At 31.0% G+C, this 27874-nt stretch overlaps 1 protein-coding gene across 2 annotated transcripts; it reads left to right on the top strand.

Moving 5' to 3' along the window:
• Nucleotides 1–1140: 1140 nt before the first annotated feature.
• LOC143058398 (muscle, skeletal receptor tyrosine-protein kinase-like) lies at nt 1141–27138 on the top strand. 2 transcript variants are annotated; one of them, XR_012973042.1, is made up of 9 exons: nt 1141–1274; nt 6259–6433; nt 7479–7691; nt 8416–8534; nt 8894–9157; nt 10825–11133; nt 12203–12502; nt 12727–13026; nt 13871–14007. XR_012973042.1 is itself a non-coding variant. In XM_076231897.1 (7 exons), the coding sequence occupies exons 1-7, from the start codon at nt 12918–12920 to the stop codon at nt 27065–27067; spliced, it is 669 nt and encodes a 222-aa protein (XP_076088012.1). In that variant the 5' UTR covers nt 12731–12917; the 3' UTR covers nt 27068–27138. The 2 variants fall into 2 exon arrangements, 1 of the variants encoding a protein (XP_076088012.1); XM_076231897.1 differs by lacking the exons at nt 1141–1274; nt 6259–6433; nt 7479–7691; ... (2 more) ...; nt 10825–11133; nt 12203–12502 and adding exons at nt 17226–17285; nt 22884–22979; nt 23587–23638; nt 24965–25002; nt 27048–27138 and having other exon boundaries at nt 12731–13026; nt 13871–14164.
• Nucleotides 27139–27874: the final 736 nt, after the last annotated feature.

Here is a 27874-nt window from a genome sequence, read left to right as displayed (position 1 = left end):
ATTGTATTTCAAACGTATATAACAAAAAACAAAAAGACAAAAACAAATGTATGTTGACGCGTAGCACTTCACAAAATAATTGATCAAAACACTTTAAAATGTAAATTGATATTAGTCACAACTAGAAACCGTATTTGTTTGTTTGGGTTTTTTTTTTTTTTTTTTTTATATATATATATATATATATATATATATACATGTTCACATATGCTTTAATTTTATTTAAGATTATTCCCGTCATTGCGGACGCTCGTCATGATTTAGGCCAATAACATATCAAATAAAAACACATGTTAAGTTAATTTATTAAAGGTGAAGCAGTAATGTATAATTTCTAACTTGATCAAAGGAAATATTAGGATATATATTAATCAATTGTCAATTGTTATGTATCCGTTAATGTGGGAATATTATTATAAATATGTAGTACTGGAAAAAAAATTTACACCATGTTTACTGAATTCAAGATTAAGTTATAAGCAGCAACTTCAAAATGTATTTCAAATTCCCCGAAATAGTATGACGTTTTAAACATAGATTGCTCACATAGAATAATAATTTTTTGTGTTCAATGCTTTTATAGTCCTTTATTGAGTAAGCTTTCCTTATGTTTAATCCGATTGCCACAGTTTCATTCTTCAGACGATAATGACCAAATTATTTATACGTTTGTACTTTTCAACCTTATTTAATGCAAACAAATTTACATTAGACATGTTTGATCAGCGAGGCTCTTTTTGAATTTTTAACTTTAAAAATATGTAAGACAAAATTATACCCTCTTGAAAAATAGAGTAGTATCACCAATGATTCACTAGGCTATAATTGTTACATTCAACTTATAATTATTTTAGAAACACGAAAAATCTACAAAGAAGGCACAGGAATCAACAAAAAACGTAGTAAAAGACATTATCAGTTCCTAACATTCAGTATTTTATTTGTAAATTTACGAAGATTTTTTTCAAATGATATGTATGTAATTGCCAATAAAGTATTAAGTTCGCGTTGACAATGGATGTGTAATATAGCGTAATCGTGATTGCGTATTACCAATTTAAAAATTAAGAATATGTAATTGCAATATTTAGAACGGATATACATTGTACATATATATGATTGATCATAACTGATATTTACGAACATTTAAGTTTAAAGGTGTGGTTAGTTTTTCAAAGGCGACAACATTTTCATTGGGGTTTGTTATCACAAAATGGCACTCCTTGCGTTGCTTTTATATAAAGTGATGACTTTGTTATGTTTGATTAATCCAGGTAAGCAGTTTATATGGTTTAAAACTAATTATATTCAAAACTTCATAAAACGCGTGAAAACATCTGAATAAAAAAAAAACAGAGTTAAATTTTCAAAGTTGCAACGTCATCATAAAGAAATAATAAGATATATTTTATACAAAAAATAAATAATGTTTATTAAACACTCTTTTTTGATAATAATAATTAAAACATTAGCCCGTTGGTTTTTCCGTTTGAAAAGCTTTACACTTGTTGTTTTGGGGCCGTTGGCTTGCTCTTCGGTGTGATCCAAGGCTCCGTGTCGAAGACCGTACTTTTATCTATACTGTAGGAGTTTATCAATTGACAAAACACATCAAACGAATTGACAACAACTGCAATATTTCTTACTTGGTACAGGCATTTTCTAATGTAGAAAATTATTGATTGAATCTGGTTTTATAGCGCTAAAACTCTAACATGTACGACAGTCTCATCAAATTCCGATATATTTACAATGATGCGTGAACAAAACATTATTAATAAAATAGTCAAAATATGGATACATCAGTCATCACTGTGTTACAAATTAACAACACAGCTCAAAAGCGTCTATCAAATTAAAAACACATTCATTTCACTTATTTATGAACTCTGAATCTACAGAAAAGAATATTATCTCAGACAATATGTGCAAAATGTGTTGTATAAATGACCCTTGTCTAACGTCCTGTATGGATGAAGTCAAAAGTGGGGAGCTTGGGTACATAAAATTTGAAATCCATAATAAAGACCTCACTAAATTTGTATCAAAAACACTTTACAATGTCTATTGTACCTGTTCCATTTCACATAATATCTTTCTTTTCTTCTGTAGGATAGCAAGTGGTTTAGATATAAGCCTGTTGAGAATAAATTGCATGCAAGTTTTTCCCTAAAATGGCAAAAATACTTGTATCAGACCATACTGTTTGTAAGAAAATTTAATTGCAAAAGTCTTCTTGTGCTCAGTTTTGTTGTATCATGTCACATGAGTATAAAAATGATAAAAAAAAGACACAAATTTTTATTTCTTATAGCCTCAATATGCATTGTTTAATGTAAATATGTGGCACAGCCTAAATTGACCCTAAATATTTTCCAGTCTTACTTGGCCTAAGACCCTTTTAAACTAATATGATATGTTATTTGTAACTGTTCTTTCCATTTAAAGATTTTTCGATACATACATGTATGTAAGGATTATTTATAACCAAAAAGCTTTACAAATTTAAAATTGCTGGAAAATATTACATCTTCATGTAAGGCCTCCCTTCATTGAAAAACATCAAATTTTAGGTGCAGGCTCATATAAATTTGACTTTTGAATAATTATGCCAAGTCTGATAAATCAAATGAGTACTCTATTGCTTTGAGTACATGATAAGTTATATATTAAGGCATTTATAAAGAATTTTTTTGCAATATTTTAATTTTTAAAGCCCAAAATGTTGATAGTTGAAATTTTTCAATTTTAACGTAAAAAATTTACACGCAAAGATGAGTATAGAACTTAACTTATTGTCTATAATATACATCTTATTGTCATGAAACTTTGTAAGCAGTGTTATAATTCATTAAGCGTTGGTCATACTAAGTTGTTTTAAGATTTGTCAACTCTTTCTATCCTAAGGGGTGAAATCTGTAAATATAGAATCTGTACTTTGGCAACTTCCCTAAATGATTTGATGGTGTCAATCTGTCAAATAGCATGAAACTAAAGGATTTAAACTTTTATTTTATAGAATTTCTGCAAATATGACCAATTTTGGCATTTTATGGTCAAAATAGGCATTTATAGCTTTTTCAATATTGATGCATAAATGGCATCCTGACTTTCTTTCTGACAGGTTTTCATGTGTCAATATTTGTGTTTCTATGCCTTTATCTAGTTCTTTTACTTATTCATGAACTCTGAATCTACAGAAAAGAATATTATCTCTGACAATATGTGCAAAATGTGTTGTATAAATGACCCTTGTCTAACACCCTGTATGGATGAAGTCAAAAGTGGGGAGCTTGGGTACATAAAATTTGAAATCCATAATAAAGACCTCACTAAATTTGTATCAAAAACACTTTACAATGTCTATTGTACCTGTTCCATTTCACATAATATCTTTCTTTTCTTCTGTAGGATAGCAAGTGGTTTAAATATAAGCCTGTTGAGAATAAATTGCATGCAAGTTTTTCCCTTAAAGGCCAAAATCCTTGTATCAGACCATACTGTTTGTAAGAAAAGTTCATTGCAAGAGTCTTTTTGTGCTCAGATTTGTTGTATCATATCACATGAGTATAGAAATGATAAAAAAGACACAAATTTTTATTTCTTATAGCCTCAATATGCATTTTTTAATGTAAATATGTGCTACAGCCTAAATTGACCCTAAATATTTTCCAGTCTTACTTGGCCTAAGACCCTTTTAAACTAATATGATATGTTATTTTTAACTGTTCTTTCCATTTAAAGTACTTTCAATACATATGTAAGGATTATTTATAACCAAAAACCTTTACAAATTTAAAATTGCTAGAAAATATTACATCTTCATGTAAGGCCTCCCTTCATTGAAAAACATCAAATTTTAGGCGCAGGCTCATATAGATTTGACTTTTGAATAATTATGCCAAGTCTGATAAATCAAATGAGTACTCTATTGCTTTGAGTACATGATAAGTTATATATTAAGGCATTTGTAAAGATTTTTTTTGCAATATTGTAATTTTTAAAGCCCAAAATGTTGATAGTTGAAATTTTTCAATTTTAGCGTCAAAATTTTACACGCAAAGATGAGTATAGAACTTAACTTATTGTCTATAATATACATCCTATTGTCATGAAACTTTGTAAGCAGTGTTATAATTCATTAAGCGTTGGTCATACTAAGTTGTTTTAAGATTTGTCAACTCTTTCTATCCTAAGGGGTGAAATCCGTAAATATAGAAACTGTACTTTGGCAACTTCCCTAAATGATTTGATGGTGTCAATCTGTCAAATAGCATGAAACTAAAGGATTTAAACTTTTATTTTATAGAATTTCTGCAAATATGACCAATTTTGTCATTTTATGGTCAAAATAGGCATTTATAGCTTTTTCAATATTGATGCATAAATGGCATCCTGACTTTCTTTCTGACAGGTTTTTATGTGTCAATATTTGTGTTTCTATGCCTTTATCTAGTTCTTTTACTTATTTATGAACTCTGAATCTACAGAAAAGAATATTATCTCTGACAATATGTGCAAAATGTGTTGTATAAATGACCCTTGTCTAACGCCCTGTATGGATGAAGTCAAAAGTGGGGAGCTTGGGTACATAAAATTTGAAATCCATGATAAAGACCTCACTAAATTTGTATCAAAAACACTTTACAATGTCTATTGTACCTGTTCCATTTCACATAATATCTTTCTTTTCTTCTGTAGGATAGCAAGTGGTTTAAATATAAGCCTGTTGAGAATAAATTGCATGCAAGTTTTTCCCTAAAAAGGCAAAAATCGATGTATCAGACCATACTGTTTGTAAGAAAAGTTCATTGCAAGAGTCTTTTTGTGCTCAGATTTGTGTATCATGTCACATGAGTATAGAAATGATAAAAAAGACACAAATTTTTATTTCGTATAGCCTCAATATGCATTTTTTAATGTAAATATGTGGTACAGCCTAAATTGACCCTAAATATTTTCCAGTCTTACTTGGCCTAAAACCCTTTTAAACTAATATGATATGTTATTTGTAACTGTTCTTTCCATTTAAAGTACTTTCAATACATATGTAAGGATTATTTATAACCAAAAAGCTTTACAAATTTAAAATTGCTGGAAAATATTACATCTTCATGTAAGGCCTCCCTTCATTGAAAAACCTCAATTTTTAGGCGCAGGCTCATATAAATTTGACTTTTGAATAATTAGGCCAAGTCTGATAAATCAAATGAGTACTCTATTGCTTTGAGTACATGATAAGTTATATATTAAGGCATTTATAAAGAATTTTTTTTCAATATTTTAATTTGTAAAGCCCAAAATGTTGATAGTTGAAATTTTTCAATTTTAACGTCAAAATTTTACACGCAAAGATGAGTATAGAACTTAACTTATTGTCTATAATATACATCCTATTGTCATGAAACTGTGTAAGCAGTGTTATAATGTATTAAGCTTTGGTCATACCAAGTTGTTTTAAGATTTGTCAACTCTTTCTATCCTATTAGGTCCGAGACCACAATTGTCGTCCCTGGATTTCCGTTGTTCTCAAATATAGTCCCTAGTGTTGACAGTGGGTTACTTGCGATTAATTTTAATACCCCTTCCAAATTTATTTCTCTATGTTTAATGCCTCAAATTGCAAGTAAAGGAGTGAAATTACACTGTAAAAAAAATTTGGTCCAGAATTTAAAGGAAAGTAGTGATTTGGTCCAGGTGAAAAAGGTTGAAAAATAGCACTTCGGAAGCTGTCAAAAGATTTCAAGACGCCCTAAAGATAAAATTGTCCATATTTTGAGTTAGAGACAATGAAGTTTTCTATAATTTTGATATAATTTGTCCCAAAAGTAGTACAACACACTGTAAAAGTTTCTTTGAGAAAGCGCAGGTGGAATTTTTTTTATTTTCATTTATGTTCTAAAAGAAATGCACTACGAACTAATTGTGGTCTCGGACCAACTGGCTACTGAGAGACCATTGCAAGTCTCAAATCCACAGAATTATATATATATATATATATATATATATATATATATATATATATATATATATATATATATATATATACAAAACGCGACGCATTATAGAACTCGCAGATTTGTGAAGGCTAGTTCACAGGCAATTAAAGCTAACTTCCAAATCATATACGCCAAGAAAACAAACAATTGTTTCAGGTGTAATATATGTGCGAATATTGACGGGATTTAGAAAGAAATTATTGTACCTGCAATTCATAGATCATGTTATGAATGTAATCTTTGGTGTTCTATATTCCAGGTCTTCCAAACATGATTATCCTAACGGGTTATAGCTACATAAAAGTTATCAACCTGGATACTGGAGATGCATCATATTTACTGACTGATCTACAAAGTGACATTTATTCTATAGATTATGATTATACAAATATGTATATTTATTTTCCAAGATTTGATAAAAACGACATATTAAGGTAAGCCGACTGTTCTGAAATATAAAATTTTTAGTGTATATCAGTTTATGTATATAATTTGTATAACTCAAAGAATGAATAAAACCTGCTTTATACGTAACTGTTTAAACAAAAAGCAATTATAAGTCACCGTACAACGTCATGAACGTGCAAAACTAATACAGTATGTTAAGCTATAATTGCCCCGACATAAAAAGCGAAAACGGTTCAAATGGGTAAAAACGATGTCTTTATTTAGTATATGATCGCTTTTGAACCAAAAAAATAAAATTCAAATGAACTAACGTAAACCATTGAATAACATGCTTCTGACTTAAAACAGACACATACATGATTGTAATCTACCATTGACCCTTAAATATTACTTTTCTAGCATAATAATAATGAATTGGTAAACTGTGGATTTATTTATTTCTAGGTACTTTTTTCAGTTAAAAGTGGAAAAATCGTTTTTTCGTTGCTATTTGATTACGTGGTTTAGTCAATGGAATTGTGAATGGAAATTGGGAATGTGTCAAAAAGACAACAATCCGACGACAAAGAGCAGACGACATCCGAAGGCCACCATTGGGTCTTCGGTGCATTGCGGAAATCTCGTTTTGCAAACAAACTGAACGAAAAATTTAAACTTCTTTTAACATTAAATTGTGTGGCATACCTGACCCTACAATCAATTTAAATTGGTATCCCGCAAATAAAAGTTAACCCACACTTAACATGGCTTACACAGATATTATAATACATCATTGTATTTTGTGTCGAATGTGTTCTAATTTCTATGAATATACTTATCTGCTGTTGGTTTTTTTACGTTATAGTTATAGAATACTTCAAAACTAACTGTGTATAATAGATACATTTTAAAGAACTATAGATGATTCATTCATGTTCGTTGGATACCAATTTTTATTGATTTCGTGGGAACAGGTTAACCACGAATCAAAATATTCAACGATATCAAATATCCACGAAAATGCAATAGTACGTCAATCCCAGAAAATTGGTACCCACGAAAATAAATGAATCCACAGTATTTTATCTTCAGATTTAGGTATCCATCAGAAAAGATGTCCAATTTGGAAACTGTTACAGTTGCAGATAAACCAACAGGATTGGCAATTGATCCAGTTAATAATCATTTATATTGGACAGAACAATTCAAAGGAAATCTGTTCAGAAGCAATTTAGATGGGTCTAAGAAAACATTGATACTACAAGATGACATAATATTTGCTCTTACAATAGATTTCAAAGAAAGGTTTGTATCTGACTAGCTACGCAGGGTAAATAATAACAAGACCATATAAACTTATATAAAAAAAGATGTAATATAATTTTCAATGAGACAGCTCTCCACAATAGACCAAAATGAAACAGAAATTAACATTTATAGGTCATCATACGGTTTATAAAATTGAGAAAGGAATGTTTATATTTATATATGTTTTAGTCATATATTTAGGAAAGATATCATATCAATCAGTGACATGAGTGTCATATATTGGTTATAACATTAATACATAAAAATCCCAATTTGTCATGAAATTCCTCTGCTGTTGTTATTTATTTTTTGTGTTTTTTTTTTTGTTTCTTTTTGTTGTCTTTGGTCTACGTTTGCTATGTATGTTGTGTATGGATCTGGTTTTTTACCCGGATTTATTTTCACCAAATCGATTTTTGAATATTGAAAAGTGATATACTACTGTTGCCTTTACTGATACTAGTATTAGTTTTCAGAAATTGGTTTGTTATGAATAAAGCCATTAGTTTGTTATCAATTAAATAGTTCCATCTATTATGCCTTGCAAAGTAGACTATACGATGTGGTTTGACTCCTATACGGTTGCTTACGTCTAATTTATTTAAACTTGAATGGACATTTTTCGAGCACACCGCTTCTCTCTAAGTTTATATATGTTGTATGCATTAATATATATCCTACGTTAGTTCTTGTGAATAAAAACATTTTATATTACAAACAGATGGCTGTACTACAGTACCTTAGGAACCAATAAAACAATAAGTCGATCAAGACTCGATGGTTCTGAAAAACATACATTTATAGATGTAAAGTTAGAAAAAGTCACTGGCATTAGCATAGGTTAGTACATTATTGTATGCATAAGTGGTCGTTATAAAAATATATATGATTGGAGTCTGTAAGCTGTCGTTATATTTGTGTGCTATTATATAAAGAGCAAATTTCGATCTATCAAGAATCTGACGTATATAAATTACAAGTATATGTGTATATACACTAAATATTTTGTACATAAACTAAATATTGTGTAAACTAAATATTTTGTATTTAAACTAACAGTGTCTTATATTAAGCATCATCCCCTGGTTCCTTGCAAAAAAGACGTTTTCACAACGTTTACCAGTATAAAACTGGTGTATTTGATGACATTTTACCATGTTTTACTGAATGATAATGCACAGCATACATCTTTGTATCAGATTATAATAGTGGTCAGCTTTACTGGATGGAAAATGTGGAAGGCGTATTAAAATCCACGGATTCGAATGGTACTTATATGATGAAGGTTTCTAGCACAATAACACCTGGAGCAAGCATGGGCATTTCTGCATATGATGGTGACATATACTGTTCAAATGATATGCAGCTGCTTCAAGTTAAAATTTCCGGAGGATTGCGAAGACCTTTTGTTATATACTCAGAAACAGATACGATACATGGTGTACTTTACATTAACGAAAAAGGTAATTCGTAACAAAACACGTTTGAATATTCATTACTGTTTTCAAAGTCATTATCATAGATAAGAGTCACATACTAAATTCATTTTCCTGATCCAGTTATCAAGGGACCTCAACATAGATGCAGTTATAAGAATTGTGTATGCCAGACACAAGCTTTGTCTACAAAATACTAGTGGCTCTGCACTTTTACATCACGTCATTGTGTTATTGTGCAAATGTAAATTGTGTATTTTTGTCTTTCGTGTTTGCTAATGTACTTTGTCTATATGTTTTATTGTGCTCATTTGTAACATATGTTTTTGTATTTATATTCATTAAGATTATTATATAATGTTGACTGCTGTACCCCTATTAGTTACATTTTTACTTATTGTGTATGTTTGCTTTGTTCACGAATTGCTGTCAATATAATGAAATTGGTCCGATTGTCATTCAGGTAAGAGTTTCATCTAGCTTGCTTTAAAACCAGGTTTAATTCATCATTTTCTACAAAAGAAAATGTCTTTCCAAATCAGGTATATGATAGTTGTCACCCATTCGTCTGACGTGTTTGAGTGTTTGATTTTCTCATTTAATTTGGGACTTTCAGTTTTGAATTTTTCTTTGAATTTATCATCTTTGTGATTTTACTTTTTTAGACTTGAATTAAAGTTTATAAAAGTTAAAACATACTAAATTACAGCTACGTCCCTCCCCTCTCTATATTCTTTCATAGAATATGATTATTCTACTACAATGGTCATGCAAGTATCCAAATCTATTACAAAATGAGACGATTTCAATTCAGAAATTATAAATGTTCTTCTCCTTAGCAGCAATAACACAAGAATGAGTAGAAATTCCTCTTCTAGTTCTTACACAACCATAGAGGTACCCTACTAGTCTTTGTTGAATTCATATCTTGAAAAAAAAATTTCAAGTTTTATCTTTGTTTCAAATAATGTTATACTAGGCATGTGTAAACTTTTATCCTATCCTGTGCTATAAACAAAATTTTACACAACATTTTATTGAAATATAAAAAAAAGATAACATCACTATAAGTAACCAATCAAATGTTTACCTCTTTTTTACCTATATATAATCTTAAAAAAAAAAACACCAAATAAAAAATATATTGTGCTTTGAAACAGTCAAGTCATCCGTTAATGAAACATATGTTTTTACTGCAATTAAACTATCAAGTTCAAGGGAACTTTTTATCCATTTTTTTTTCGTATACAACTAGATATAATGTTTTATGCAATGGTGGTAATACATATTCTAATATGATTTCAAAGAGCGTATGGAAACCGGCATCGGTGTGTGAGCAGCAAGTTTTCTCTAAAAACTAATCGGATAATACCAAAATCTGTTAGGTAAGTATTTGTGATTGCATTCCTTTTGGTTGGTTGACTCTCGGAGTGACTTGATATGCATGAAACAGCTATCGAACGTTTGCCCATAGTCGTTCCTGGTGTGCATCCACATGTGAATACATTCGCATAAGGTGTTTTACAGTGTTGTTTTTATTGTTTCCCCTTGTATATATAATTTTATATATAGATTGAACAGAATTCATTGTTAATAGTAACTGTCACATGGTCTTCTATAGCAGTGTGTTGACAGATTTAAATTTTCAATGGTATATTCTTTAACATTCAAATAGAGGACATGTTACATTGCAGGCCAATATCCTGTTGTAAATACTAATTCAAATCATTATGTTGTGGATTATGGAGGTTCTTTGACTACTGACTGTTCATTTCAAACATCTGAATGGAATCCCGTTCGTGAAATATATTGGCAGTTCAATAATAGTGGAGTGATAACAGAGATTGTAAAAGAAACCAAGGGAATATCAGGAAGTTCAATAGAAACACCATCTCTCACAATTTTAAATGCTACAACATCTGAATCGGGAACATATATCTGTACCGTGAGAAATGATATTGGAACAGGACAAAGTACACCAATATATGTTACAATAACTGGAGGTTTGTGAATCTGACATTTTTTTTTCTTCTATTTTCCTTTTTTTTATCATTTTTTTTTATGCATATAATCCCGATTTAGTAGCGTACACGTGAAAAGAGGTTTATTATCAATGCTGTTATTACATAGTCTTAGTAAATTGAAAACATAACACATACACAATTGATTCTAAACTATTGAAGGCAGGGAATATATCTGTATCAATATTACAATTATGCGAAACTGTCCAACAATCTAATAGCTATCAGGCAACACGCAACTACAGTTTACTTCATTACTTCAACAACGATAAAAACCTCACCGTATGATATTTCAATAAATACTTTAGAAATGAGGAGATGTGATTTGATTGTCAAATGAGGCAACTCTCTACGAGATACCAATTTTCGTAGCATGCGAAAACAATAGGTCAGATTAAGATATTCCACAATGAGCAGAACCTATACCAAACAGTAAGGTAGCCAATATTATTCACATACTCTCATTATTTTACATTCAACAGACGCACCATGTAAAGTCCCCTGATGTATCATGTAGCCAGATTCGACTGTCTTAATTCCGATTCGACACATTTGACTGATTGTTGTTTCCACAGGTGGTTGAAACATGAATATAAGGACACCCTAATCTTGTCTGACTAATCTCTATTTTTTTACTATTCTCTCATTGTTTGTGTGCTTCCTTCATTGGCATCTTCTTCTGCAAGATACTATCCTCGGTCAACTAAGTCCCCTTGATACGCATACAAAAGATCGATCTATCAAACATATAATGATATTGATTTGAACAGATTAAGACATCTTTCTTATTTTTTTTTTTTTTTATTACACCAAGTCTACATATCCATCTTCGTAAACATTAGGCAATATTCTATCATATTATTCAAAGTGTTGCTTTTCTGTCTGTTGGATTTTAGATGAGTTGACTATATTTGTGTTTTGTTTGTACATTATACGATATGTGTATGAAACCGATTCGGACACACCCCATTTTTAAAGTGTTATCTTTGTTTAGAACTGTACATGTATGCTCACATATATAATTTATTAACACTAAATATTCTAAATGCAGATGTGCCGATGGTGTTCGTTGGAGTTAGAAATTATTCCATAGGGTACGGTGAAGAGATTACATTACTCTGTAACATATCATCTGACCCTCCTGCTAATAATGTGTATTGGGAGAAAGTAGTCCATGGGACTAAACACATCCTGAATGATTGGACAGTTGGTATTCAAGGCGTTTCTGTAGACACACCATCGCTAACTATAATGGAAAGTACAACTGCAGATATATGAACGTACAGATGTGTAGCAATAAACGATATTGGAACAGGATTTAGCGAATTCATAAAGTTGGACGTAATTGGAGGTAGTTCATTATCAAATTTTGCCTCTTATCATTTGTTTATATTCTGACCCGAATGATTTAACACAGAATAAATTGATTAATGTTTCCACAATAACGACTGTTATTAAGTATGCATTGTACAGTTGTAAAAAAAAATGAGTCTTAACTTTCCGTTTGTAATTAACTGGCGTGTAAGTAGTTTATATACGATAATATTCCACATACCATTTATTTGTATATTATAGAGCTGCCAACTGTCACGATCGCGGATGATTTGCCAGAAATAAAGTATGGAGAAAAGGTGCGGTTATTTTGTGCAATATCCGGCAATCCACCTCCAACCAAAGTTTACTGGGAAAAAATATATAATGGCATATCCAAGGTGATAAGTAATGGAACCTCTGGTACTGACGGTATTACGATTGACAATCCATCAATGACTGTATTACATGCAACGGATTCGGATTCAGGACTTTATAAATGTTTTGCTGTCAATGTATTTGGAATGGGGTACAGTTCATCGACTAAACTTACTGTCATTGGAGGTACATACCTTTACAGAGACATGTAGCGCAATCAGCATTTTAAAACACTTTTCCTTTAATTTTCGAAGAAAAATACAAAGAGGTCAAACAAACTACTTATTGCCTGAAAAATATGCTCCAAATCCGAAAAGTACACAAGACCAAGTGTCAATCGATTTGACGATATTTGATGGATGCTGATAAGCATCAAGCTAAATTTAACATGGTAAATTGAGCAATAAACAATGTGTTGCTGTATAAAAAGTACCTTACATTTGAACGAGTACTACACCGATGATGGCCTAATGTTTTTGTCATTAAGATTATGACTGATGTCTTTTTCTCCCAAAACATATAGATGTGCAAATAAAGGTGAAAAATTAAAAATGTCAGTTTGAGCATGGTTTAGACGCTACAGGGATTTCCCGATATACATTTCTATGCTAGATAAGATGCATCATATTCATAATAATCATGTTAACTATTAAAACAAAGGTTTTTTTAAATATTAAGGTATAGAGCTATTTGTAATTGTATGTGTCATGGTATCGCTGCGATAGCCCTGCTAGGTGAACATGCTTTCGTTATTCATATTTTGTTGGCGTGTGTTGATCACTGGGACTTCAGTCTGCAACATTGTGTGTAAATTAAAGAAAACAGACTCAGTTTCATCATATTTCTCAATTGCAATATCGCTGATCTTAATTTGTGTTATTACATAACATTTACAAATTGCTTGTATACCACAGCGAACTTTTTTGTAATATTTATTGACTAATTGATTATTTTGTATACTTACATTATGTTGCTCTTAAAGCACACAATGTATGCCTGGGTGTATTAATAAAATTGTCTTGTCTTGTAGGTCTCCCAGAGGTGGTTGTACCATCTATAACGCACCTTACTGCCACTGGTTATACAATAGCTCTACCATGTGTCATTTCGAATGCGTTCCCTGTAGTAACAAAGGTGTACTGGCAAAGATATACACATGGCTCTACAACAATAATTTCATCGCGTTCGATAGGAATTAAAGGAGTCACAGTTGAAAATCCATCGTTAATAATTGAGAAAGCAAAAGAAAAGCTGTCTGGAGAATACACATGTTTTGCTGTTAATTCTGTTGGTACTGGTAGTAGCCTTCCAGTACAGCTAACAGGTAATATAAAATAAAGAGATTGTTTATGACTGTGAATGACACAGCTGTTTAAAGAAGTCACGATGGAGAAGATCTTAGTACTTAAGGGTTAACGCATGACCTTATCCAATGGACAAAACGAGAAAGTCCATAACTGTTAGTCTGCTATAAAGGTACCGATATGATGAAATGTGAAAGAATGTGTATTTGACAGTAAATAGGTGAAAGTAGGAATTAAACGTAAATATTTAACAATTCAGTAAATATGTAGGACTCTAAAGTGCGATGGTACTCAGTGCGATGGTCACGCTAAAGTGCGATGGTCAACGCTAAAGTACGATGGCGTTTCACGCTAAAGTGCGATGGTTGTTTGTTCGTTAAAGTACGATGGTGTATTACGCTAAAGTACGATGGTGTATTACGCTAAAGTACGATGGAGTTTTACGCTAAAGTACGATGGTGTATTACGCTAAAGTGCGATGGACCAACAACGTTTAGAAAACCAACCACATAATTTCTACTAAAAAGTTAAGTTAAGTGTAAGAAAAATGTATATTTCCTGTAAATGATTTTTAACAATTCGGACGTAACAATTATTTGAATAATTGGTGTAGCTTGCCATTCACACAGTCCATCACAAATGTGAACACCTCCCCTTACAGTTGTTATTGAAAATTATCAATACAAATGTACAAACAAAATCGATCATTGTCGGCATACGTAAAATTTATTTGTCTCAGAGCTTTCTCCATTTTGGAATCGAGTACAAATACTTGTTATAGTAGGCCTTACTTGTTATACATTCTACAATGTACAAATAAAGGTTTAGCCGACAATTTACAATTTACTCATGAAAACATGAACCTTTATTTTACCGCCGTTACTTTTCAATAAAATTGGCAATATTTTAACGTACACCGCAAAGTAAGCTGCAACATCTATAATGATTCATATGTATCGGTTCACTTCAAACAGAAGCAGAATACATACATATTTTGTATCTATAGTAAAATGGTCGACTGCAGGGCACACGTACTTCTTCCAGCACCCGCAAAAACCTGAAAAAAGAACAGACAAAGTCCGATTTGGTTTAAAATAATTAAGTCATAAACATTAGGTTTACAAGATGTTGATCAAATATTCTTAAAATTTATCTAACGGCATGCACATTTTTGGTTTGTATAAAAGACTGAAAACGTCATATTCCAACTGCGTTTCTTACGTCTATACTTTCGCGGACGATCGGACTTTAGCGTATGGAGGCTTCGCACTTTAGCGAAGAGCATCGGACATTAACGTTACCGTCGTACTTCAGCGCCACCATCGCTCTTTAGAGTCTTACAAAAATATGTGATTACTAGTCGAATTATTGATTACATGTATTTACTAATTGTTTCAGCAAATACAGGTAATCACTGATATTTTTTGTAATGTTACAGCTATTTACTGACTTGATATATTTGTAAAATAGGAAAAAAACAAAACATTTACTTCTTGATACTTACTTATAGTCATAAACAAGCTTCTGTCCAAGTTTTGTATGCATCCAGGATAATTTAAGAAAATCATTTCAATTTTAAAAATTTTTAACCACAGAGTGAAATTAAGTCCACTTATAAGTAAAATACGGAAAAACAGGGGTTTTTTTTATACAAAATTTACTTCTTCCTACTATTTCATGATCATAAACAAGCTTCTGTTTAATATGGCAGAAATCCAGGATAGCTTAAGAAAGTTATTAAATTTCCAAACCTTTAACCACAGAGTGGATATTTGTGGACTCAGTCCCTGCTAACGCCACCGACGTTGACGTTAAATGGTTGCTCCCTCAAGAGCGACAAAGTAAAGAAGAGGGACGAAAGATACCACAGGGACAGTCAAACTTATAGATTGAAAATAAACTTACAACGCCATGACTAAAAATAAAAAGACAAGCAGACAAAAATAGTACAGAAGACACGAAAACATAGAAAACTAAAGACTTAGCAACATAGGATATGATAGGATCTTCTTCGGTGTTCCTCTCTTGTATTTTGCTATTGATATTGTCTGATCAGAAGCCGAGGAAACTTATCCTTACGAACTAGCTGATTCTGATTTGGGAACAGACAAATCTAGACGGAAATTATGAATTATGGATATATTTGGTATTTTCTTTGAAAAAAATTGACGTTGTGTCTACTATTGTATTGAGAGTATTACTAACAATTATACATAGGAGAGGGTATGGATATGACAAAAATGAAAACCTGCTATATATTGCTTCAGCCTGTTCTAAGTCTGGATTAAGGTGACAAAAGGTGTCCAGGAAAAAGACGTGCATCCATGAACCCCTCCTTTTTACTTTATGTTTTTAATAGGAGTCTTGTCTTTAAGTTTGTTTTTTTTTTTGCATTTTGAAACAAAATGTGTAATCTGCTGATAATAGTGTTCAGCATCTCCTTTGGTATTAAGACTCTTCACCTTTTTTATCATAAAATTTGAACAATGTCTCAGTACATATATATTATTTATCGTGTCCATTTTCAGCAAATATGTTTCCAACAGTCTCAATTTTTTTTAGATCAGGGTATACTTTAGGATGATCCCTCTGTAATAGGACCGACTGATTTATAAATCATTATGGCCCTTACTTTTGATAAGCTGACCATACTACAACATTTTTTTTATCAGTGAGCAAATAGGTGTAAAAGTTCATTCTAATATGACGTGCTTCTTTCTCTTTGTAAACAATACTGTGATAAAATTCTCGATATATATATACTTAACACAGACTCAGATATATACATAATAATGGCTGTTACAATATACTTCCCACGTAAATGTACATGTGTTTGAACCTATTTGCAGACCCTTTGCCGATTTTATTGGTTTAAAAAGTTCCTTGGGCCAATTATACTCTATCAATTTATGAATAAGTTATTGAATACACAAATAATGTTTTTTTAAAACAATTCTGAAACTTTACTTTTGTTCTTGTTCAAGACTTCATGAATTACAGTTTTTAAAAGCATATACACATGATATTTGATTAAACAAATGCAATGTACTACATTAAATAGTTCAATGTGTTATTTTGTAGTCCAGGCAAGAGTTACACAACAAGCGCCAAGTAACGAAAATGCGGGAAAAGTGGATCATAGTTAGTATTTTTTTTTTTATAAAAAATATATTTGTGTAGTTTAGTTGCAGATAAAATTATATTTAAATCTATCTAGATTTGTGGTCATTGCTAAACATGGACCAGATTGCTGACAGAACAATCTTAAATTACAATCTATAAGGAGGTTAGTTCGTTGGTATTACAAATTATTTCAAAGGCTACATCAATCGGATGCATACAAAGTTATAACCTTGGTCCTTTTTATTTTTGATAATAACTAGAACACATCCGCGAAATCGCGAGCATTGAGAGCTTCCTTGAAAATATGTAAACTATAGTAGGAATAATTTTTGAAAAAGATTTTATGTCTGCCCAGAAAACATATCAAAAGTCATACTACATGTAGATACTTGGAAACTAGACAATTTTTTAAGCCCTGTCTCGTTTTTTTTTTCGAAAGTCCGTTGTGTGTTTTGTTATCTTTTACATTCCATTATTTTCGCGTTACTGTATACTATGAACATACTAATGTTTTAAATAAAGTCTTTTTTCTATTAACTATCAAATCCAAGTTTCTTCTCCACGCCGATCACTGCTATATTATATAGAGAATATCTATATATATTATAGTAGTATCAGATAAACGCGAACATAATTGTCCTGTCCCAGAGTAATATAAAAATTATGTGGATGTTTACAATCCAAAGTCTTGTCTATGACTTAAAAGTCGATCTGATGAACGGAAACAATATCCGGGCGCCTTTATTTCGTTTAACTCCCAAAATAACCCCAACTGAATAATTTTTAGAATGGATGACAAATGCGACTATTCATGGTACCAATAGAACACACAGGCATGTTGAATCATCTGTGGTGGAAGGTAGAGAAGCGACCCATAACATGCGGTATAATTGTCAATGAGACAACTCTACACAAGAGACCAAATGACACAGAAATTAACAAATGTAGGTCACCGTACTACCTATGACAATGAGCAAAGCCCATACCACATAGTCAGATATAAAAGGCCTCGAAATGAAAAGGTAGGACAATTCATACGAGAACACTAATGGCCTAATTCATGTACAAAAAATGAACGATAAACAAATAGGTCACAAATAAACAAAACGCTGAATTACAGGCTCCTGATTTGGACATGCACATACATACATGATGTGGTGTGGTTTAACATATGAGCGGGACCCCCTGACCTTGAACAGTGATGTAAAAGTACAACATAAAATCAAACTATAAAAATCAGTTGAAAAAACTCAGATTGATACAAATACAATAAGTATACATACCTGCACTATCTATCATGTATTAAACAGAACAAATAGTTATCAAAGGTACCAGGATTATAATTTATTACGCCAGATGCGCGTTTCGTCTCCATAAGTCTCATACAAAGATAACAAAAAAACTGGCCGTTTTTTTTTTTGTGTACGACTAGTTAGGTAATCCCGATGCGTAAGACGAGGAAAATGACCTGACCACAAGTAAAGAAAAACTATATCGCTGGTTTTTATCGTCTCGTTTATTTGTGTTGTTGTATCTTACTTGTACGACGTTTTCAATTAGAAATATGGCATTTTGCATTAAGGGCGATTGCATAATTAAAACGATTGAACACATGACATTTGCATACCAATGCATGTACCATGATCTGTGTTTATATTTAATCTTTAATGAATTAGTATTTTGCGTTAACACATAGTCTAGCTCTTCTCAATTCTATCAGATGTGTTCAAATGAAATATATATTATGACTTATCCATTTGATGCATATTAGTAAAGACGGAGTAGATTGAAAAGTTGGTAAAGTGAAATTGAAAAGAAGACCTCTAATCTATATTGTTATATTGAAAATCTAATTGTATTATAATAAGTTAATGACCTCGTTCGTATCCACTTATTAAAAAAAAAGAGACAAAAGGGTGGGGGCTTAGGCCCCTGAAATTTGTACAAACAAACTAAATCAAAAAAGGAAATTGTTATTTCTCCTTCATTTCCCTTTTTTGATAAAAAGTATATGACATTTAAAAAGCAACTTCATATGAAATAAGATAAGAAAGAGACAAGCATAATGCAACATTTATACAAATTGACAAAATCAAAAAAGTTAAGAACCCTTCCTGAGTTGTATCAGCAATTCATTAAAACTTGGATTAATGTAAAGGGTGGACAGACAATCATCCCATTAACTTTCCTTGATATAATGGGACAATCAGAACATACAAACAAAAGAAAAATACTTATTGTTGAATAAATCGATTGAATATATAAATGACATACTTGATGAAAGAGGTATATCAGAAAATAAGATATTTCTTAAACTAAAAGATATCCGCGATCCGCTATTTTTTATACAGAAAGCTATTCAAAACAATGGCAGATATTTTTAAAGCAAGAAATCTTATTTGAAACAAAAGAATATATAAAGAATACCAAATATATGCTAAAACTACTCATTTACAATTATCCTTAAATAAGTAATACAAATATACATTCAATGTTATTTTACACTCATAAACAAGAAAAACCTTAGCGAGATATATTACAAATATAAAATAGTATTTTTCTTGTTCAATCATTAATGAAAGTGAAATAGTGAAATAATCATTTGCTTTCAGCAGACAGTATCGTTCATTTTTTTCAAAATCAGCTAAGAAAATTTGATGATGAATTATTCACTTGCGTTTAAATAATTCGACCTTATGTGAACTTCAATGTAACCCCTTAGCTAGAGATGGATAACGCATGCAATGTGCGTGTAAAAATAATTAAAAGAAAAGAATGTCAACATTGAGAGGGAAACACACTTTAAGGTAAATCATTTGATTGACTGATTCGATCCTCAAAAAAAAATATTCTTGTACAGGTTAAAACGAAAATAAACATATATTTGACATCTATAATATGAAATTAAACAGACCTAGAATAATCCAAATGCATAAGTTAGCTTAATTTATCTATATTTAAATCTTAATTTACATCGCTGTCGGCATTCCTACGGGAACAAACTGTGCACCTCTTCTTGCCGACTTCTTCTTATTTTCTTATGAATCGGAGTTCCTCCAGACACTTTTCAAAAACAAGAGGATCAAAGAAGCCAGATTATTTAATTTCACTTTTAGATATATTGATGATGTTCTTTCAATAAACAATCCGAACTTTTGTGGTTGGGTCCCATTAATATATCCCTCAGAACTAGAGATTAAAGAAACAACAGACACGGCTTCCTCCGCCTCATTTTTAGACTTATATCTCGAATTTGACTTACACAGTCATCTCAGTACCAAAATTTATGACAAACGAGACGATTTTAATTTTGAAATTATAAATTTCCCCCACCTTATCATCTTAACAACGTGTTTTATAGTTCTTTCGTTTGTCTTTGTTCTATTATTAATATTACTTTTACTGTTGAATTGTTTTATGTGATATCCGTTCGACGTGGCTCGGTACTTATACATCTCGTCAATGTGTGTGTATTGTCTTTCATTTTTTGGTTGTGTGTTTTGAATGTGCGACTTTTTGTATTGCTTTGGTTCTTATAACGTGACTCTGAACTTTAAAAGATCCCATCAGTATGATATTGTTCTATTTTATGTCATTGATATATTTCTATCGTGAATTACAAAATACGTTGAACCATGAACGTCAAAATCATTCAATCGCATAGTGGAATTAACTATTTGTGGATTCTTATAAATTCTATATATAACTTTTGGACTATTTTCAATCTCAGTCTATTTCTGAAATTTATTCTTGCATACTTTTAATTTTTAACCCTATATGCTAACATTGCCTATGTAAATTTTAAAACTGTTTGTATGCACATTGAACGACAAATCTATGTGACGTATAAAATTTTCTGACATCAGACACACAAATCAATAAATGTGTTTGTAGATGTTTTTATGTTCTGTTAAATTGTTCCTTTTAAAATTGTTATACGATGATGACTGATGTACCCATATTTTGACTATATTATGTATTGTGTCTGTTTATTTAACGCTTTAATGTAAATATAACGGAATTTGATGAGACTGTCATCAAAGTGAGAGGTTTAGCGCTATAAAACCAGGTTTAATCCACCATTTTCTACATTTGAAAATGCCTGTACCAAGTCAGGAATATGACAGTTCTTGTCCATTCGTTTTTGATGCGTTTTGTTATTTGATTTTGCCATGTGATTATGGACTTTCCGAATTGGTTTTCCTCTAAGTTCAGTATTTTTGTGATTTTTTTTTATATGATCATGGGAAGACTTAATTAATTAGATGGCGTCTAGAGTAAAATACACACGAAAGAAGCTACATGTTATCGAGCCCATGCCCTGTAAATTGTGTATTTTAGACTTTAAATAGTCGGATAAATGTTTTACATTATTATAAATCAAATATGAGAATGTGTGTCTAAGCGGTAAACCTGAATTTGACAGCTAGTGGTACTTTCAGTGGTGAATAATTCTCAAAGAAAATTTGAATATAAAGTCCCTCTTAATTTTGTTTTTAAATACCTAGATAACAACCTATTGAAAGTGTTTAAACACAATATTCCTCCACACCATCATTCCTCCCAAAGAATTATTAGTTCAATGGAAAGAGTATAAAATGGCTTATGTAATTGCATGCTCTTATAATACTGAATACTGGCAAGAAATATATAACACACCACTTTCTCTTATAAAAAGAGACACATTATAAGGCTATGAAGTATATCAGATAAAACCCTTTTGATACAAACACCCTTATAACAGTTATTTTTTATCCATATATAAGGCACATTACATTTTAAACGTAACAGAAACAAAGATAACAAATCTTTAAAATTTTCAAAATAAATATATACATTATCAAATCAAGTACGATAAGAAATATTGAAACCGGAATAATGTTATCAAAGACATTTATAATTATGGTATTGTAACTTGTAAGTGTGTATGTAGTTAATGCGTATGTTTGCGTATGTCTATGCTTAATGAAGATTATATAAAATTCAATGATAATTATTTGATATTATATCGTTTTAATTTTTTTGATCCACTTATTTTGAATATTAAATTTTATAAAGTTTTAATTCCGGGCTCATCACAGCAATGCAATATATTAGTATCGTCCGAAGTATTGACCACGTGACACAATCTTTTTTTCATTTTTAATCCCTATACCTAAAATGAGTTGATGGTTTTTTTTACGTTGAGACTGATTTAGTGTAATAAAAATTCGACTCAAGCAAATGTCTTGAAGGGGAAACCTTCCGTATACTTCAAATTAGACGATAAAAAGATTGTCTGCTAGGCAACACTTAAGAGGTTTTTACGTGGAAACTTGTCAGGGTTGCAGTTGTTCTTGCAGACAGTAACTTCGTAGACAACTAGCTTAAAATCAATGTTTCAGAAATACTATAAATATAATGTTATGAAGCGTATTTATGAAATAAATCATATTCAAAAAATAAGATGGGTAGATCTCTTTGAGTTCAATAAATTGCCTATGCACTCACTAAATGCAAAGTGACTTTAACTAAAAATATAAATATTATTTTACTGTAATTAAGATAAAAAAACAATCAGTTCAAAGACATCATTTTGCAGTTATAGGTATACATTTCTTTTTTATATTTTCTAAGCTAACACAATTGTAATAGGAATAATTAGTGGTATTGGTGCAGTAGCTGCATTTGGAACGTTTGTCTTCGTAATTTGGAAATACAGACGAAGATCAGGTATGTAAAAAATCATTCATATTACGAGAAATCGAAAATTATTAAACATGGTATATAGCATCAGTGTAACAGGGGTGTGTGAAAATATTTTGTTTACAATCGAAAACAAATAAGATCACGGAATCATGGGTATTAAGTCGTAAAAAGAATATTAAATACAGTGTACAGTATTCAACGATTTTGTGTATGCGTATTTCAAAATTAAGCCAAAATAAAATATCGTCAGGGAATTGTTTTTTCTGATTTGGTTTTATTCTAAAAATGATACAAGACAAATAGATTGTGACTCTTTAGAAGACTGAAAATGTCTGAAGAAGTTTTCAATAACAAAGCTTTTAAAAGCATTGATGGGTATGACATATGATTTCAGCATATTTCGAAAATGAAAAATAAATATTGTTTAAATAATGCAAAATGAATTTAAACAACGATATATTTTTCTCTTTTTTTGTTAATGAATTCATCGCAAGTTAGTTAAGGGGGTTTATGCTACAGCCTTTTCAATATTATATTTATGTTCGATAAAAACACATGTATGTTGAACAACAAAGAAAAGTAGCTTTTTTGTTTATATTATTTTACTTTAAACGTCTGTAATGTTTGATAGGTAAAAACAAGATGGTGACAGCAAACAACATTATACCTGAACAAAACGAAAGGTATGTACATTATAAGTGGGATAAATAAAAACACGACTTATATATGAACCCGCAAAATTTACCTTTAAAAAAATAAACTGTACACGCATAATAAAGAATAGTGGTATGAAGGACGGCTATCTAACAAATTCACTTTTCAAATGACGCGGATGTGTACAACTATATGTCACGTTCCACAATGAGTAGAAACTTTACCGTGAAGCAACAGCCTTGTCTGACTATGCATTTGTCGTGTTTAACTAAACTTTCCGCCAAGAAACTGTCGATGAACAATATATTAATGTAACAAATGTTAGGAACTTTAGAGTTGCTTTAGTGGGCAGACTTGTTTAACTTCAACAAAACAATAAACAAACAAATGACACAAACGATCAATCTAAAACTATTAACGACTTTCGGCATCTTTGCATCAGAGATTAACAAATTTATTCTAAAACCGGTTGTTGTCATGATGGAGGTTATGTTCTACTCATATATTTTATGATAGACTAATACTAATACTAATACTAAACCCCTAACGGTAGGGATTGTGCTAGATATTCATATGATAAAGACATAATCTTTCAATCTGTTTAATGATGTTTGAAACTGGCATGTCAGTAACTCATGCAACTGCTAGTAGTACTTTGTTTATGTGGGTATCATTGTCATTTTGTTTAGATTCTATTTTTACCTGTTCTGACATCGGACTCGGACTTCTTTTAAACTGATTTTCATTTTGCGTATTGTTGTGTATTTGTTTTTTTATACTGGTTAGAGGTACAATGTATAGGGGGAGGATTGAGATCTGAAAATAAATTGTTTAACGCCCCTGCCTTTTTGTTAGTCTTGTAAAATTTTCAATTTTAGTTTCTTTTATATATTTTGGAGTTTAGTATGACGTCCATTATCATTGAACTAGTATAAATTTTTGTTTAAGGCCAGAGGAAGCACGCCTCTGGGTGCAGTATTTTATTGCTGCATTCAAGACCCAACAGGACTACTTTTTTTCCCCATTTCCATTTTTCAATTTTACTCGTGAGCAAGTGAGATTTTGTTCCCTTTTGTTGATTCGTTATTCCTTAACGTTAAATTCATAATGAACGTATAATATGTGCATGTAGTATCATTTAAATGTTTCTCAATCTTGTCTTGCAAATTAGCAGGCAGATAAACAAAAGAAAGCGAAAACTATTCTAAAATGGGCTAAATGAAGAACAAAAATAAACGAAATATTTTTTTTTTACAATGGAAAAGTGGCGGAATAAATTTGGTTTGTTTTTCCGATTTTGTGTTATTTCAACTTCGGTATTCTGTAATTATTAAACAGTATTTTTATAATTTCAGTTCCAATAACTTGCCGATTACATTACGACATTCTGCAGGTATAATAAAATATAAAGTATATGGGGTATCCATCAAAATCAGTACAGGCATTTAAAAAACAACCAACACAAAAAGCAAAGGAACAGCGCTATTATTGCAGTTATTCATCTGAAAGTAACTGTGATGCCCTCATAACGAAGCACAGAAACTCTCAAAGCACTGCAAATTTATGGTTCAAAATATTTTACATAGAACTGAGTTTCATATATTTGGGATTTAACGTTCCATATAAAGTTCAATTAAGAAAATAGTTTTAAGGTTTGGTAATAAGTAATATTTAAACCAGCTACAAATGTTTGCACTTGTCCGAAGTCTAGAATCTGATGTTTCGTAGTTGTCGTTTGTTGATGTGGTTCATAAGTGTTTCTCGTTTCTTGTTTTTTTTTTTTTTACATATATATGTTAGACCCTTGGTTTTCACATTTAAATGGTTTTGCACTAATAAATTTCGGGACCCTTTAAAGCATGCTGTTCTGTGTTAGCCAAGGCTCCGTGTTGAAGACCGTACATTAACCTTTAATGGTTGACTTTTATAAATTGTGATTGGGATGGAAAGTTGTCTCATTGACATTCATACCACATCTTCTTATATCTATTTAGATGCAGAAATCATTTTTTTTTTCATTTACAGGTCTAACGAGATGATGTTTGCTTTTTTTTTTTTTTAAATAAAATGATATGTTATAAAAAGTTAAATAACAAAAATACCGAACGTCAAAATGAAAGATTGATATGGACGGTTTTAAGCAAGCAAATCGTGAGAGTTGTTGGGAAGACGTAGATGGATTTTAGAATTACGGACATCTTGATTTGTCATTTATCTCTCTTGAAAATCGTAGACTCAAAAGCCATTCTTCATTTAATTGATGATAATTGATCAAGTGATTTATTAGATAATGAATAGAATAGTGCGCTCTAGATGTCAACATTATATACATATTGCTTATATCACTGTATCGAGTGTAATATGATTGTTTTCACTTGAGCGTTTTCAATATCTAACATTTAACTGATGAAAGTGTATAGATATCGTATTGCACATGATTTGGTGGTTGAATCTGTTTTTCTAATGATTTTAAACGATATGCAGAATAACTTAATCCTTCTTTCCGATGCCTACTTTTTATGTGACGTCATCTGGCAAGGTCGCCTTTTTTATGACGTCACAATAGGACATTCAGAGGAAAACAAGAACAATTTACGTCATAATCGAATTTTGACCCAACGAAGAACTGAGATTGAACGAGCCACACTTTGACTTAACAAAAGTTATCAACAGGTTACGAAAAGGGTGAATAAATCGCGTAAGATTCAGAAAAAAATCACGTTCTGGCATCCAACCTATACAGATAGAAAACAATGTATGACGAACTCACGGATTTCATTTGTTTAATTATTGGTCTATCAAAAGTATCATGCCAATGAGTGTTCTCAGTTATTCGAAAATGCCAAACCAAGACAATTTCGAAACCAAAAACATTGTTATTAAAAATAGGATGCAATTAACTATGAAGAAGCTATCTGCAAGCTGTAATCTGTAGTTAATCTATGAACGTTATATTTATAAAAAAAGATACATGTATGATTGCCAATGAGACAACTCTCTTAGAAGAGACCAAAATGGCACAAATTAACAACTATAGTTCACCGTAGGGCCTTCAATAATGAGCAAAGCCCATACCGCATAGTCAGCTATAAAAGGCCCCTAAATGACAATGTAAAACAATGCAAACGAAAAAACTAATGCTAGTACTGCATCTTGCATTTAACTGTCTTTCGGCTTAGGCGATAAAACTTGTTATTTTCCATGATAGTGTAATACTATGATGTACGATACTTGCAATTACAGTAACGGTTGTTGTGGTCCGATTTAGTTTTGATTTTAAGCGAGCTACAGTTTATTAATTTACCTGGTGTAGTCCTTTTGTTTAAGATAAGATCAAACAATGAAAATAAGATTTTGCAGAAAAAATATAATTATGATTTCCACTGGAAGATACTAGTAGCATTTCTAGTTTAATTACTATGATGTTAACTATTTCAGGTTCACAGGCTGAAACATAACACTAGCATGTTCCATTCAAAGCAGTTGATTGTACTTGTTTGGCGAACAAGTCTTCAAATTGAAGTACATATCGCATATTTAATTAATGAATACACATGTTTGCATTCTTCATAATGTATATTTAATATTTCATAACAGTCTTACGTTTTAGAGTCTGTGTACAATCAATAGATATTATATATTTTTCACCTGTTTGTAACCTGCCAAACCCCTTCAAATCATTTGTTTTGAAAATAGTACATACTTATATAGTTATTATTTTATTTATCTGTCGATCTATATATTTTTTTATGAGTTTTACGTTTATTGTGTAATAAACATTACATCATAACATTGTTCTTCATTCTTCAATGAACAATCAATGGACAGAAATGAGTCAAAAAGGAGATTAACTTTACACACGATTATTGAATTGTTTTCATTAAAAAGTGTTCTGCTTTATTCGTCTTATTACACAAAGTTATTAACCATTGCTCTAAACAGAATGTTATACGCACTCTTCGGATTTATATATATTTATCAATTCGATCGAATTATGTTTGCTCAACATCAAAACATAAATGCGTGTTAAGTCTTTTTATTGCATGTGTTATACACAATGTACAAGTGTTGTAAGTCTTTAGACCGACACGAAGTCTTCTTTTTAACACTAGTAGTATTTTTCATCAACTTACATTTTTCTACTTAAAAGTGACGTCTGAAAATTTTCCTAACCCCAATAAACCTTTATGCTAGTCTCCAAATTTTGACTCTAATGTATTTTCAAGTGAACAATTGTTTAATAGTGTCTTTGTGTTAATAAATAT

This window comes from Mytilus galloprovincialis, chromosome 14, assembly GCF_965363235.1.
Source record: "Mytilus galloprovincialis chromosome 14, xbMytGall1.hap1.1, whole genome shotgun sequence".
NCBI lineage: Eukaryota > Metazoa > Mollusca > Bivalvia > Mytilida > Mytilidae > Mytilus > Mytilus galloprovincialis.
Note: the sequence above shows the minus strand (reverse complement) of the source record. Positions and strands in the feature narration are given on the sequence as shown.